Source organism: Symphalangus syndactylus, chromosome 3, assembly GCF_028878055.3.
Source record: "Symphalangus syndactylus isolate Jambi chromosome 3, NHGRI_mSymSyn1-v2.1_pri, whole genome shotgun sequence".
NCBI lineage: Eukaryota > Metazoa > Chordata > Mammalia > Primates > Hylobatidae > Symphalangus > Symphalangus syndactylus.
The window spans coordinates 85921404-85933721 of record NC_072425.2 but is presented as its reverse complement, the minus strand read 5'-3'; the positions used below and the strand labels follow the sequence as shown (position 1 = coordinate 85933721).

The following is a 12318-nucleotide window of genomic DNA, read 5'->3' as shown; positions in this document are numbered from 1 at the left end:
TGGTACCAGTACCATGCTGTTTTGGTTACTGTAGCCTTGTAGTATAGTTTGAAGTCAGGTAGCGTGATGCCTCCAGCTTTATTCTTTTTGCTTAGGATTGTCTTGGCAGTGCAGGCTCTTTTTTTGGTTCCACATGAACTTTAAAGTAGTTTTTTCCAATTCTGTGAAGAAAGTCATTGGTAGCTTGATGGGGATGGCATTGAATCTATCACTTTGGGCAGTATGGCCATTTTCATGATAGTGATTCTTCTTCTCCATGAGCGTGGAACGTTCTTCCATTTATTTATGTCCTCTTTTATTTCATTGAGCAGTGGTTTGTAGTTCTCCTTGAAGAGGTCCTTCACATCCCTTGTAAGTTGGATTCCTAGGTATTTTATTCTTTTTGTAGCCGTTGTGAATGGGAGTTCACTCATGATTTGGCTCTCTGTTTGTCTGTTATTGGTGTATAGGAATGCTTGTGATTTTTGCACATTGATTTTGTATCCTGAGACTTTGCTGAAGTTGCTTATCAGCTTCAGGAGATTTTGGGCTGAGACTATGGGGTTTTCTAAATATACAATCATGTCATCTGCAAACGGACAATTTGACTTCCTCTTTTCCTAATTGAATACCCTTTATTTCTTTCTCTTGCCCAATTCCCCTGGCCAGAACTTTGAACACTGTGTTGAATAGGAGTGGTGAGAGAGGGCATCCCTGTCTTTTGCCAGTTTTCAAAGGGAATGCTTCCAGTTTTTGCCCATTCAGTATGATATCGGCCGTGGGTTTGTCATAAATAGCTCTTATTATTTTGAGATACGTTCCATCAGTACCTAGTTTATTGAGAGTTTTTAGCATGAAGGGCTGTTGAATTTTGTCAAAGGCCTTTTCTGCATCTATTGAGATAATCATGTGGTTTTTGTCTTTGGTTCTGTTTATATGCTGGATTACGTTTATTGATATGGGTATGTTGAACCAGCCTTGCATCCTGGGGATGAAGCCAATGTGATCGTGGTGGATAAGCTTTTTGATGTGCTGCTGGATTCAGTTTGCCAGTATTTTATCGAGGATTTTTTAATCGATGTTCATCAGGGATATTGGCCTAAAATTCTCTTTTTTTGTTGTGTCTCTGCCAGGCTTTGGTATCAGGATGATGTTGGCCTCATAAAAGGAATTAGGGAGGATTCTCTCTTTTTCTATTGATTGGAATAGTTTGAGAAGGAATGGTACCAGCTCCTCTTTGTAGTTCTGGTAGAATTCGGCTGTGAATCCGTCTGATCCTGGACTTTTTTTTAGTTGGTAGACTATTGATTATTGCCTCAATTTCAGAACCTGTTATTGGTCTATTCAGAGATTCAACATTCTTCTCAGCATTCTTCTTCCTGGTTTAGTCTTGGGAGGTTGTATGTGTCCAGGAATTTATCCCTTTCTTCTAGGTTTTCTAGTTTATTTGCGTAGAGGTGTTTATAGTATTCTCTGATGGTAGTTTGTATTTCTGTGGGATCGGTGGTGATATCCCCTTTATCATTTTTTATTGCGTGTATTTGATTCTTCTCTCTTTTCTTCTTTGTTAGTCTTTCTAGTGGTCTACCAATTTTGTTGATCTTTTCAAAAAACCAGCTCCTGGATTCATTGATTTTTTGAAGGATTTTTTGTGTCTCTGTTTCCTTCAGTTCTGCTGTGATCTTAGTTATTTCTTGCTTTCTGCTAGCTTTTGAATGTGTTTGAGAGACAGTTTGTTATAATTTCTGTTCTCTTACATTTGCTGAGGAGTGCTTTACTTCCAACTATGTGGTCAATTTTGGAATAAATGCGATGTGGTGCTGAGAAGAATGTATATTCTGTTAATTTGAGGTGGAGAGTTCTGTGGATGTCTATTAGGTCCGCTTGGTGCAGAGCTGAGTTCAATTCCTGTATATCCTTGTTAACTTTCTGTCTCATTGATCTGTCTAATGTTGACAGTGGGGTGTTAAAGTCTCCCATTATTATTGTGTGGGAGTCTAAGTCTCTTTTAGGTCTCCAAGGACTTGTTTTATGAATCTGCGTGCTCCTGTATTGGGTGCATATATATTTAGGATAGTTAGCTCTTCTTGTTGAATTGATCCCTTTACCATTATGTAATGGCCTTTTTTGTCTCTTTTGATCTTTGTTGGTTTAAATTCTGTTTTATCAGAGACAAGGATTGCAACCCCTGCCTTTTTTTTTGTTTTCCATTTGCTTGGTAGATCTTGCTCCATCCCCCTATGTGTGTCTCTGCACGTGAGATGGGTCTCCTGAATACAGCATGCTGATGGGTCTTGACTGTTTTTATTATTATTTTTTTTTGAGATGGAGTCTCACTCTGTTGCCCAGGCTAGAGTGCAGTGGTGTGATCTTGGCTCACTGCAAGTTCAGCCTCCCACTTTCACGCTGTTCTCCTGCCTCAGCCTCCCTAGTAGCTGGGACTACAGGTGCCCACCACCATGCCCAGCTAATTTTTTGTATTTTTAGTAGAGACAGGGTTTCACCGTGTTAGCCAGGATGATCTCGATCTCCTGACCTCATGATCCGCCTGCCTCGGCCTCCGAAAGTGCTGGGATTACAGGCGTGAGCCACTGCGCCCAGCCGGGTCTTGACTCTTTATCCAATTTGCCAGTCTGTGTCTTTTAATTGTATTGGAGCATTTAGCCCATTTACATTTAAGGTGAATATTGTTATGTGTGAATTTGATCCTGTCATTATGATGTTAGCTGGTTATTTTGCTTGTTAGTTGATGCAGTTTCTTCCTAGTATTGGTGGTCTTTACAATTTGTCATGTTTTTGCAATGGCTGGTACCGATTGTTCCTTTCCATGTTTAGTGCTTGCTTCAGGAGCTCTTGTAAGGCAGGCCTGGTGGTGACAGAATCTCTCAGCATTTGTTTGTATGTAAAGGATTTTATTTCTCCTTCACTTATGAAGCTTAGTTTGGCTGGATATGAAATTCTGGGTTGAAAATTCTTTTAAGAATGTTGACTATTGGCCCCCACTCTCTTCTGGCTTGTAGAGTTCCTGCCGAGAGATCTGCTGTTAGTCTGATGAGCTTGCCTTTGTGAGTAACCCGACCTTTCTCTGTGGCTGCAGTTAACATTTTTTCCTTCATTTCAACTTTGGTGAATCTGACAATTATGTGTCTTGGAGTTGCTCTTCTCGAGGAGTATCTTTGTGGCATTCTCTGTATTACCTGAATTTGAATGTTGGCCTGCTTTGCTAACTTGGAGAATTTCTCCTGGATAATATCTTGAAGAAAGTTTTCCAACTTGGTTCTATTCACCCTGTCACTTTCAGGTACACCAGTCAGACATAGATTTGGTCTTTTCACTCAGTCCCATATTTCTGGAGGCTTTGTTTGTTTATTTTTACTCTTTTCTCTCTAAACTTCTCTTCTTGCTTCATTTCATTCATTTGATCTTCAATCACTGATACCCTTTCTTCCACTTGATCAAATCAGCTCCTGAAGCTTGTGCATGGGTCACATAGTTCTCGTGCCATGGTTCTCAGCTCCATCAGGTCATTAAGGACTTCTCTACACTGTTTATTCTAGTTAGCCATTCGTCTAATCTTTTTTCAAGGGTTTTAGTTTCTTTGCAATGGGTTCGAACATCCTCCTTTAGCTTGGAGAAGTTTGTTATTACCAGTCGTCTGAAGCCTTCTCTCAGCTCGTCAAAGTCATTCTCCATCCAGCTTTGTTCCGTTGCTGGCGAGGAGCTGCGTTCCTTTGGAGGAGAAGAGGCACTCTGATTTTTAGAATTTTCAGCTTTTCTGCTTTGGTTTCTCCCCATCTTTGTGGTTTTATCTATTTTTTGTCTTTGATGATGGTGACGTACAGATGGGGTTTTGGTGTGGATGTCCTTTCTGTTTGTTAGTTTTCCTTCTAACAGTCAGGACCCTCAGGTCCTCAGCTGCAGGTCTGTTGGAGTTTGCTGGAGGTCCACTCCAGACTCTGTTTGCCTGGGTATCACCAGTGGAATCTGCAGAACAGCAAATATTGCAGAACGGCAGGTGCTGCCTGATCGTTCCTCTGGAAGCTTCGTCTCAGAGGGGCACCCAGCTGTATGAGGTGTCAGTCTGCCCCTACTTGGGGGTGCCTCCCAGTTAGGCTACTCGGGGGTTAGGGACCCACTTGAGGAAACAGTCTGTCTGTTCTCAGATCTCAAAGTCTATGCTGGGAGAAGCACTACTCTCTTCAAAGCTGTCAGACAGGGACGTTTAAGTCTGCAGAAGTTTCTGCTGCCTTTTGTTCAGCTATGCCCTGCCTCCAGAGGTGGAGTCTACAGAGGCAGGCAGGTCTCCTTGAGCTGTGGTGGGCCCCACCCCATTCGAGCTTCCCAGCGGCTTTGTTTACCTACTCAAACCTCAGTAATGGTGGATGCCCCTCCCCTAGCCTCGCTGCCGCCTTGCGGTTCGATCTGAGACTGCTATGCTAGCAGTGAGCGAGGTTCCGTGGGCGTGGGACCCTCCGAGCCAGGCGTGGGATATAATCTCCTCATGTGCCATTGGCTAAGGCTATTGGAAAAGTGCAGTATTAGGGTGAGAGTGTCCCGAATTTCCAGGTACCATCTGTCACGGCTTCCCTTTGCTAGGAAAGGGAATTCCCTGACCCCTTGCACTTCCTGGGTGAGGTGATACCCCGCCCTGCTCCATGGGCTGCACCCACTGTCTGACAAGCCCCAGTGAGATGAACCCAGTACCTCACTTGGAAATGCAGAAGTCACCCATCTTCTGTGTTGCTCACGCTGGGAGCTTCAGACTGGAGCTGTTCCTATTAGGCCATCTTGGAACCTCTCTCTCTTTTCTTTATAAATCTTGATTTTACTTTTATTCGCTGAAACAATCTAATGCCAATTCTCCCTTCTATATTAATGGAGAATGCGCATGCAGATAAGTGTCTCTATATGATTCCTTGACAGATTTCTTTCAGGGGCTATGTCTAGAAAAATTAGCCCATCTGAGACCCATCATTGGAGCCAACCCATTCCTCAATTAAAAAAATTTTTTTTATGGGGGGATTACAGGTGTGAGCCACTGCGCCTGACCTATGACTGTGTTTAATATTGTTATAAATTAAGACATACTCCTTTTCTTCTATTGAATATAAAATTAATTACATTATCAAAAATTTAAACAAGTGTCAGCAATAGGCATCTGATTATAAGTGATTAATCAGCTACTTCTGATTGTTCATAAATGGATTATACTTTGTCAGTTTTCCTTAGTGATCTAAATGGTTCTCTCCCTCTGCCACCATGTAGGAGGGTCATAGGCTATGAATAGTGGAGTTGTGGGAGGAGAAGACTGGGCCTAGGCACAATGAGAGTGAATATATAGTTTTCACTATGTCTTGAGAACAGGTAAGTCTATCTGGGATAGATTTGTATGTTTTGGTGGTTGTATTACACTGACAGAGCCACGAACTTCAGATTCTTCACTTTGTTGAGTACTGTCATACCTAGGCGAGTTAGAGAAAACGCCACACTCTGAGACGAATTAAGAGTCCTTTATTTAAGCCTGCGGCCACAGAGACGGCTAACGCTCAAAATTCTCTCGGCCCCGAGGAAGGGGCTTGATTGAGTTTTATACCTTGGTTTAGGAAGGGGAGGGGAACTCAAATGCAATAATTCTACAGAAGTAAAAACATGCAAGAATCAAAAGAAGCAAATGGTTACAGAGTTAAACAATTTAAAAGACAAATGGTTACAAAAAGCAAAGGTACCAGGTGCAGGGCTCTAAATCCTTCATTATAATTAGATATAAATACTATGCGGGACATGAACTCAAGGCTTTATGTTGTTATCTCTTTGAGAAAAATCCTGGGAACTTCATACATTGTGCCAGTACCTTATCAGTTAATTGGGCTCCTTTGAAATGCTGAGGATCTGCTTACACTGGTCAACTCCTTGCCGGAGGGGGTTGGGTAAGGAGCCCTTAGTGTCTTGTAAATTAAGGGATCAGTTGGAGTTTGTCTGGCTTTCCCAGCTAGAGAGAATCTTATTTACATGAGAAGCAAGGCTAGGTGATTAAAGAGACAAACAGGGCAAAATTTAAAATAGCGAGTTAGAGTAAAAACAAGGTTAGGCATTACGGTACCAGCTCTATTCTTGGACACAAGTGTTCCCAGCCCTGCCTCACCTGGTTTGCAATCAACCATTGCATATCTGTCGCTTACCTTCTACCAAATTATTAATCATATTGTGTTGTTATTACAAAGCCTTAATTAAAGATGATGCAGTCTTTTGCAGGGGTTGAAATTGGTTAGGACTGTTGATTGTCAGCTATTTTTGCTACTACCCCTGTTTTCTTACCAGGGTTGGGAGAGAGTACCATACTATTACTGCTCTCTCTTGCCCTTTAGTTGTTGAATGTTAGCTGAAGAAACCGGAGTTAATTATGAATTGAATACACTTATCCTTTGTAGCGTTTGAATTGTTATTTATTTATTTCTTTGTCTGAATTTATGTGTACTTTATTGTTTTGGTGAATAGGTTTGGTGTTTAGATTTCATAAAATAAATCTGTGGATTTGTCCTAGTTCAGAGTGATACATTGAAATTAATTTTATAATCCATAACTTAAAGCAGTATTCTTCAGCCATTTTTCTCATTATTCCCTCCTAAGGAGCATTTTTAGACCTGTTTTCTCCCTAATGGCCTAATGGGCCCTCTCCCCTTCAGATATTTTAATACTATAGATATACAGTATATAATAACGATGTTATTAGTAGGGTTGAACTTTGGAGGGCTACAGACCATTGTAATATTTAAGATTTCCAACTCTCCATAAGGACCACTTTTCTTCCCCTTAGGGATATTGCCCCAGTTGAGAATGTATGATTTAAAGTGGTTAAGGCCAGGCATGGGGGCTCATGCCCGTAATCCCAGCACTTTGGGAGGCCAAGGCAGGAGGATTGGTTGAGGCTAAGAGTTCAAAACCAGCCTTGGGCAACATAGTGAGACTCTGTTTCTACAAAAAAAAAAAAAGCTAGGTATGGTGTGTGTGCCTATAGCCCCAGATATTTGGGAGGCTGAGGTGGGAGGATTGCGTGAGCCCAGAAGTTTGAGGCTACAGTGAGCTATGATCATGCTGCTGCACTCCAGCCTGGACAACAGAGTAAAACCTTATCTCAAAAAAAGTAGTTATCAGCCTGCAGTGATTTTTGTATCCTTCCCAATCCAATCATCTTACTTCGTTTTTGTTACTGTAAAGAAATACCTGAGTCTGGGTAATTTATAAAGAAAAGAGGTTTATTTGGCTCATGGTTCTGTAGGCTGTACAAAAAGCATAGCTCCAACATAGTATAGTTGAGAGTTAGACTTAAGTGGCATGTGCTTCACATGTTTATGTTTTAAAAAAATTATACCAATTATGTCTTCAGACACTAAAATAGTATGATTTTAAGTGTTTGATGCTTGTGTCTTCTAAAAAAAAAGTTTTTTTGCTTTTTATACAACTCTAACAAGGGACTCAGGGTGCTTCCACAAATATTAGAAGGTGAAGAGGAGCCAGTGTCTGTAGATTACATGGTGAGAGAGGAAGCAAAGGGAGGAAGAGGTGCCAGGCTCTTTTCAACAACCAGTTCTCTTAGGAATTATGAGTGAAAACTCGTTCACTTCCATGAGAATGGCACCAAGCCATTTTTAGGGATCTGCCTCTACTATCTAATCACCTCCTACCAGGCCCCCCCTCCAACATTGAGAATCAGATTTTAACATGAGATTTGGTGGATGATATCCAAATGATGTCCATCTAAATCATAGACACCTTCAGGAGACATTTGACAGTATTTGGAAACATTTTTGCTTGTCACAACTGGAAGTGGTGCTACTGGCATCTAGTGTGTAGAGGCCAGAAGGGATGTTGGTAAACATCTTACAATGCACAGGACAGAGGACAGCCCCACTCTGCCACTCAACACAGACTCATCCAGTCCCAAATGCCAGTAGTGCTAAGGCTACTTTGAAGTTCGAGAAAATGAAAGCCAGCCTGGGCAACATGGCGAGACCTTGCCTCTACCAAAAAAAAAACAAAAAAAAAAACAAAAATTAGCCCAGGCATGGTGGTGCATGCCCATGTTCCCAGCTGCCCTGGGGACTGAGGTGGGAGGATCACCTGAGCTTGGGGAGGTCGAGTCAGCAGAGAGCAATGACTGCTCCACTGCACTCCAGGCCTGGCGACAGAATGAGACCCTGTCTCAAAAAAAAAAAAAAAAAAGAAAAGAAAATGATTGAAAGTACGTAAATTTTCTCTTTATTCTTTTATTAAACATCATTCAATTGAAATATAAAATAAAGTTCAGTATTAAAGATATTATCTAATTTAGTTTTATCTACTTAATAGGACTAATGTCCTTGTATGTAAAGTAAAAAGCATGAAATCTTTCTTGGTTGGTAGGAAACATGGATTCCACTATAGTTGAGAGTTAGACTTGCGTGGCATGTACTTGTCATGTTTATGTTTAAAAAAATTGTACCAGTTATCGCCTCAGATATTATAATAGTGTGATTTTAAGTGTTTGATGCTTGTGCCTTAAAATTTTTTTTTGCTTTTTATACCCCTCCCTCCTCATTTTGGAGATGCAGAATAGCATAATGAACTCTGAAGTCAGAAGTTTGAATCTTGGTTCTGCAGTTTACTAGTTTATGTCTTTGGATACATAGTGGCATAAACAAAGTACCTGCCTCATAGGATTGTGAGAATTAAATGAGTTATATATAAAGTACTTATTGACATATAGGAAGAGCTTAAATGCTAACCTTTATTCTGATCTATTCAGCATGCTTTAAATGCCAAGTAATTTTGCTTTCTTTTCTCTTTGTAGATTTATGGTGGATTATTTTCTGAAGATCAGTGTTGGTACAGATGCAAAGTACTGAAAATCATCAGTGTTGAAAAGGCAGGAAATTAAGTGTTCAGTTTTTTTTTGCTTTAAGAAATATTTATTGTGGTTCCAAAATTTGATGCTTATTTAGCCCTTCATTGGTTATTCATAGTACTGATACCTGGTTCAGTGATTAAAACACAGAAGAAATTAATTGCTAAAAAACATGTTGTTCTATAATCACCTCAGATTATTCAAGAATAGATTATATAATATGTAGGTTATTTTTGGTGACTAGTTCTTTTTACCTCAGTTCTTCTTCTTTTTTTTTTTTTTTTTTTTTGTTTGAGATGGAGTCTTTCTCTGTCGCCCAGGCTGGAGTGCAGTGGTACGATCTTGGCTCACTGCAACCTCTGCCTCCTAGGTTCAAGCTATTCTCCTGCCTCAGCCTCCCAAGTAGCTGGGATTACAGGCGCCCACCAACACATTGGCTAATTTTTGTATTTTTAGTAGAGACGGGGTTTCACCATGCTGGTCAGGCTGGTCGAACTTCTGACCTCAGGTGATCCGTCCGCCTCAGCCTCCGAAAGTGCTGGGATTACAGGAGTGAGCCACTGTGCCCAGCCTACCTCAGATCTTAATAATTATATTTAGTTCTTGATAATGAGTAACTTTTAAATGTTCATTTTATTAAGCTTTATAAGTAGGAGAAGAACATTTTGATTGATCCTTCTGAGGTTAGGTATATCTTTTATTTGGTTGATATGAATATTGTTAATAATAATGATTGGCTTGCCACTTTCTTATGCCTGGGTTAAATGTGGTGAGTTTTCTTTGTGTTAAGCTCCTTTTTTTTTTTTTTTTTTTTTTACATTGTGAATTTGTGGAGGATTTTTAAGAGGATTTAGGGAGATAGAATTCTGAATAGCTGTTTGGTGACAGTTGCATATTGCAGGCTGTGTGAAAGCACCTCTGTAAGATTTCCTTTGGTGTTTTTTCTACACCTGCTTTCTGTACTTAAATTATAATATGTATGTTTTTACTGAACCTGGCAAAGTGGTTAAGGATAAAAGAGAAAAAATTAAAAATATATATGTTTCATAAATATTTTCTTTGGTTTAATAAGATGCTAAGATGTAACAATTTGATTAATATTCTGAATAGCTTGGTTTAAAAAAATCTCATTTTTTGCTGTCATAGATAATGGTTTATTTTAGTGGAATGGAACTTTCTAATTGACCTTTCTCCCATAATTTGACAACTGGAGATGATATTTTGCATTTGTTTTTCAGTTGGCTTTAATTTTTTAAATTAAAGGGCAACATGATGTTTGACCTTGTAATAACTATTTTTCTTTTTTACTTTTTAAACAGACGTAGAACTGGAGGTAAGGGTGGTGAATCTGATAGTTTACATGGTCTACCTGGAGTGAGTTAATTGTATCAAAGGAAGTTCGATAACTTTGTCTTTTCTTTTCAGATTTTATTCTTTCCAACTTGAAATTGAATTGAATGTTGATTGATTTTAACATTAGGAGAAACAGGAGAGGGCTGTAAGCTTCATAGGCTGATGTTTATTTAAAATACCGATTGTCTAAAAACAAAAAGCACCCTAATGAGAAATCGTACTATTGGAATTTAACTAGTAGCAAGTAAAGAAATCACTGTAATTTCATGGACTGTGGATTTTTTTTATTTTGAAGATACTATTAGAGATCTATTTCTGAATGTATTTTGTCATTTTGAGATAAGAATGCTATTTTGATATACAGGTCATTAACAGAGAGCAGCAAATTGGTGGTTTCTTTGGAAATATTTAATCTGGGGTCAGTATTAGTATTTGTCTCTTATTTTTTCCAGTGTCTGGTGAGGTACATTGACTATGGAAATACTGAAATTCTAAATCGATCTGATATAGTTGAAATTCCTTCGGAGCTGCAGTTTTCTAGTGTTGCCAAAAAGTATAAACTTTGGGGACTACAGATTCCTTCTAATCAAGAAGTTACCCAGTTTGATCAGGCAAGTCACGGATTTTAAATATTTTTGCTAATGAAAGTAAAACTATGTGCTTGAAACAAAATGTAGGTATAGTTAAATCTTACTTTAATATAAAAGTCTGTATAAATTAGTGAAAAATAGGAATTATAATTAGAAAGCAATTATATATTTATGCTCATCTTTGCTAGGTAAACATTGAACAGATAAGAATGACATACACACATATAATATATGTAAGTAGTTTTTTCTGATGTAAATGTTTAAAAGGATAGTCTCTTTTTTTTTTTTTTTTTTTCCGAGACAGAGTCTGACTCTGTTGCCCTGGCTGGAGTGCAGTAGCATGATCTCGGCTCACTGCAACCTCTGACTCCCAGGTTCAAGCAATTCTTCTGCCTCAGCCTCCCGAATAGCTGGATTACAGGCCTGTGCCACCATGTCCAGCTAATTTTTGTATTTTTGGTAGAGTTGGGGTTTTACCATGTTGGCCAGGCTCGTCTTGAACTCCTGACCCCAGGTGATACGCCCACCTTGGCCTCCCAAAGTGCTGGGATTACAAGCATGAGCCACTGCACCCGGCCAAGGATAGTCTCTTATATGATGGAGAAAATAATGAATACAGTTATTTCTATAATTGTTTTGGGAAAGTATTTATTAAATAAAAGTGATCTTTACCTAGTCCTGGCCATAAATACCACAAATTTGAAATTAATGGGGTTATAATTAATCAGATTGTATCATTTTGGCAGAGGCTCATACTGTTTGATGTAATAATTGGCAGTGGATGTTTTGTTCATGTGGATTCTAGTTTATATTCCTTTCCATTGAATTTTGGGTTGGTAACCTAATTCTGGAAGACATTCGATAATTTCAGGGGTAGTCTTACAGGAATCCTACCTCTTTTAAAATCTGTTGTACAAAGATGATTCTTTTGGTAAATGGTAATGCTGGTGAGAGATACTACATTGCAAAGTAATCAGGTTTATAATTCATATTTATAATAGCAACTCAAGTAGCTCATGTGGAAAACAGTTTAATCATTGTAAGCATTATAAAGAAATTAATTAAAATTAATTAAAATTGCCTCTTTATTTTCCTTTGAGAATCTTGTAGGTGTGTTGGGTATAGTTTTGTCTGCTATGTAGTTACTTATAAAAGACATTTCTGTACATGAAACTCAGGCTTTCATAAACATGAAATATAGATATTATAAAATTACACCCCAAGTTTCTGGTTTAAAATCTAAAGTTTGTTACTTTCTTCTTTAATATAAATGCTTTGACCAAGGTTGGGGAGGCTTGTTTTGGATTTCTTGCATGCGTAAAACTCTAAAATCTTGTTTACAGACCTTAGAATATTATCTGCTCTCACTTTGTTTTACATATGGGGAAATTGTAGTCTAGGATAATTAAATGACTTCAAGTCGTGAAGCTAATTAGGGAAGAGCTAGGCCTAAAACTCAAGTCTATTGTTCTTTTCATAGTAAAATGCACAGATTTATGTTGATTGAAACACACA

The 12318-nt window shown here is 38.8% G+C and overlaps 1 protein-coding gene across 7 annotated transcripts in view; it reads left to right on the top strand.

The window, feature by feature from the left end:
- STK31 (serine/threonine kinase 31) overlaps positions 1-12318 on the top strand; it is a 131258-nt gene that overhangs the window by 14713 nt on the left and 104227 nt on the right. For all 7 annotated transcript variants that reach the window (XM_063636304.1, XM_055272414.1, XM_055272412.1 and 4 more), the window contains exons 5-6: positions 8807-8881; positions 10666-10824. In XM_063636304.1, coding sequence (XP_063492374.1) covers positions 8807-8881; positions 10666-10824 — 234 coding nt within the window. The remainder of the gene's footprint in view (positions 1-8806; positions 8882-10665; positions 10825-12318) is intronic.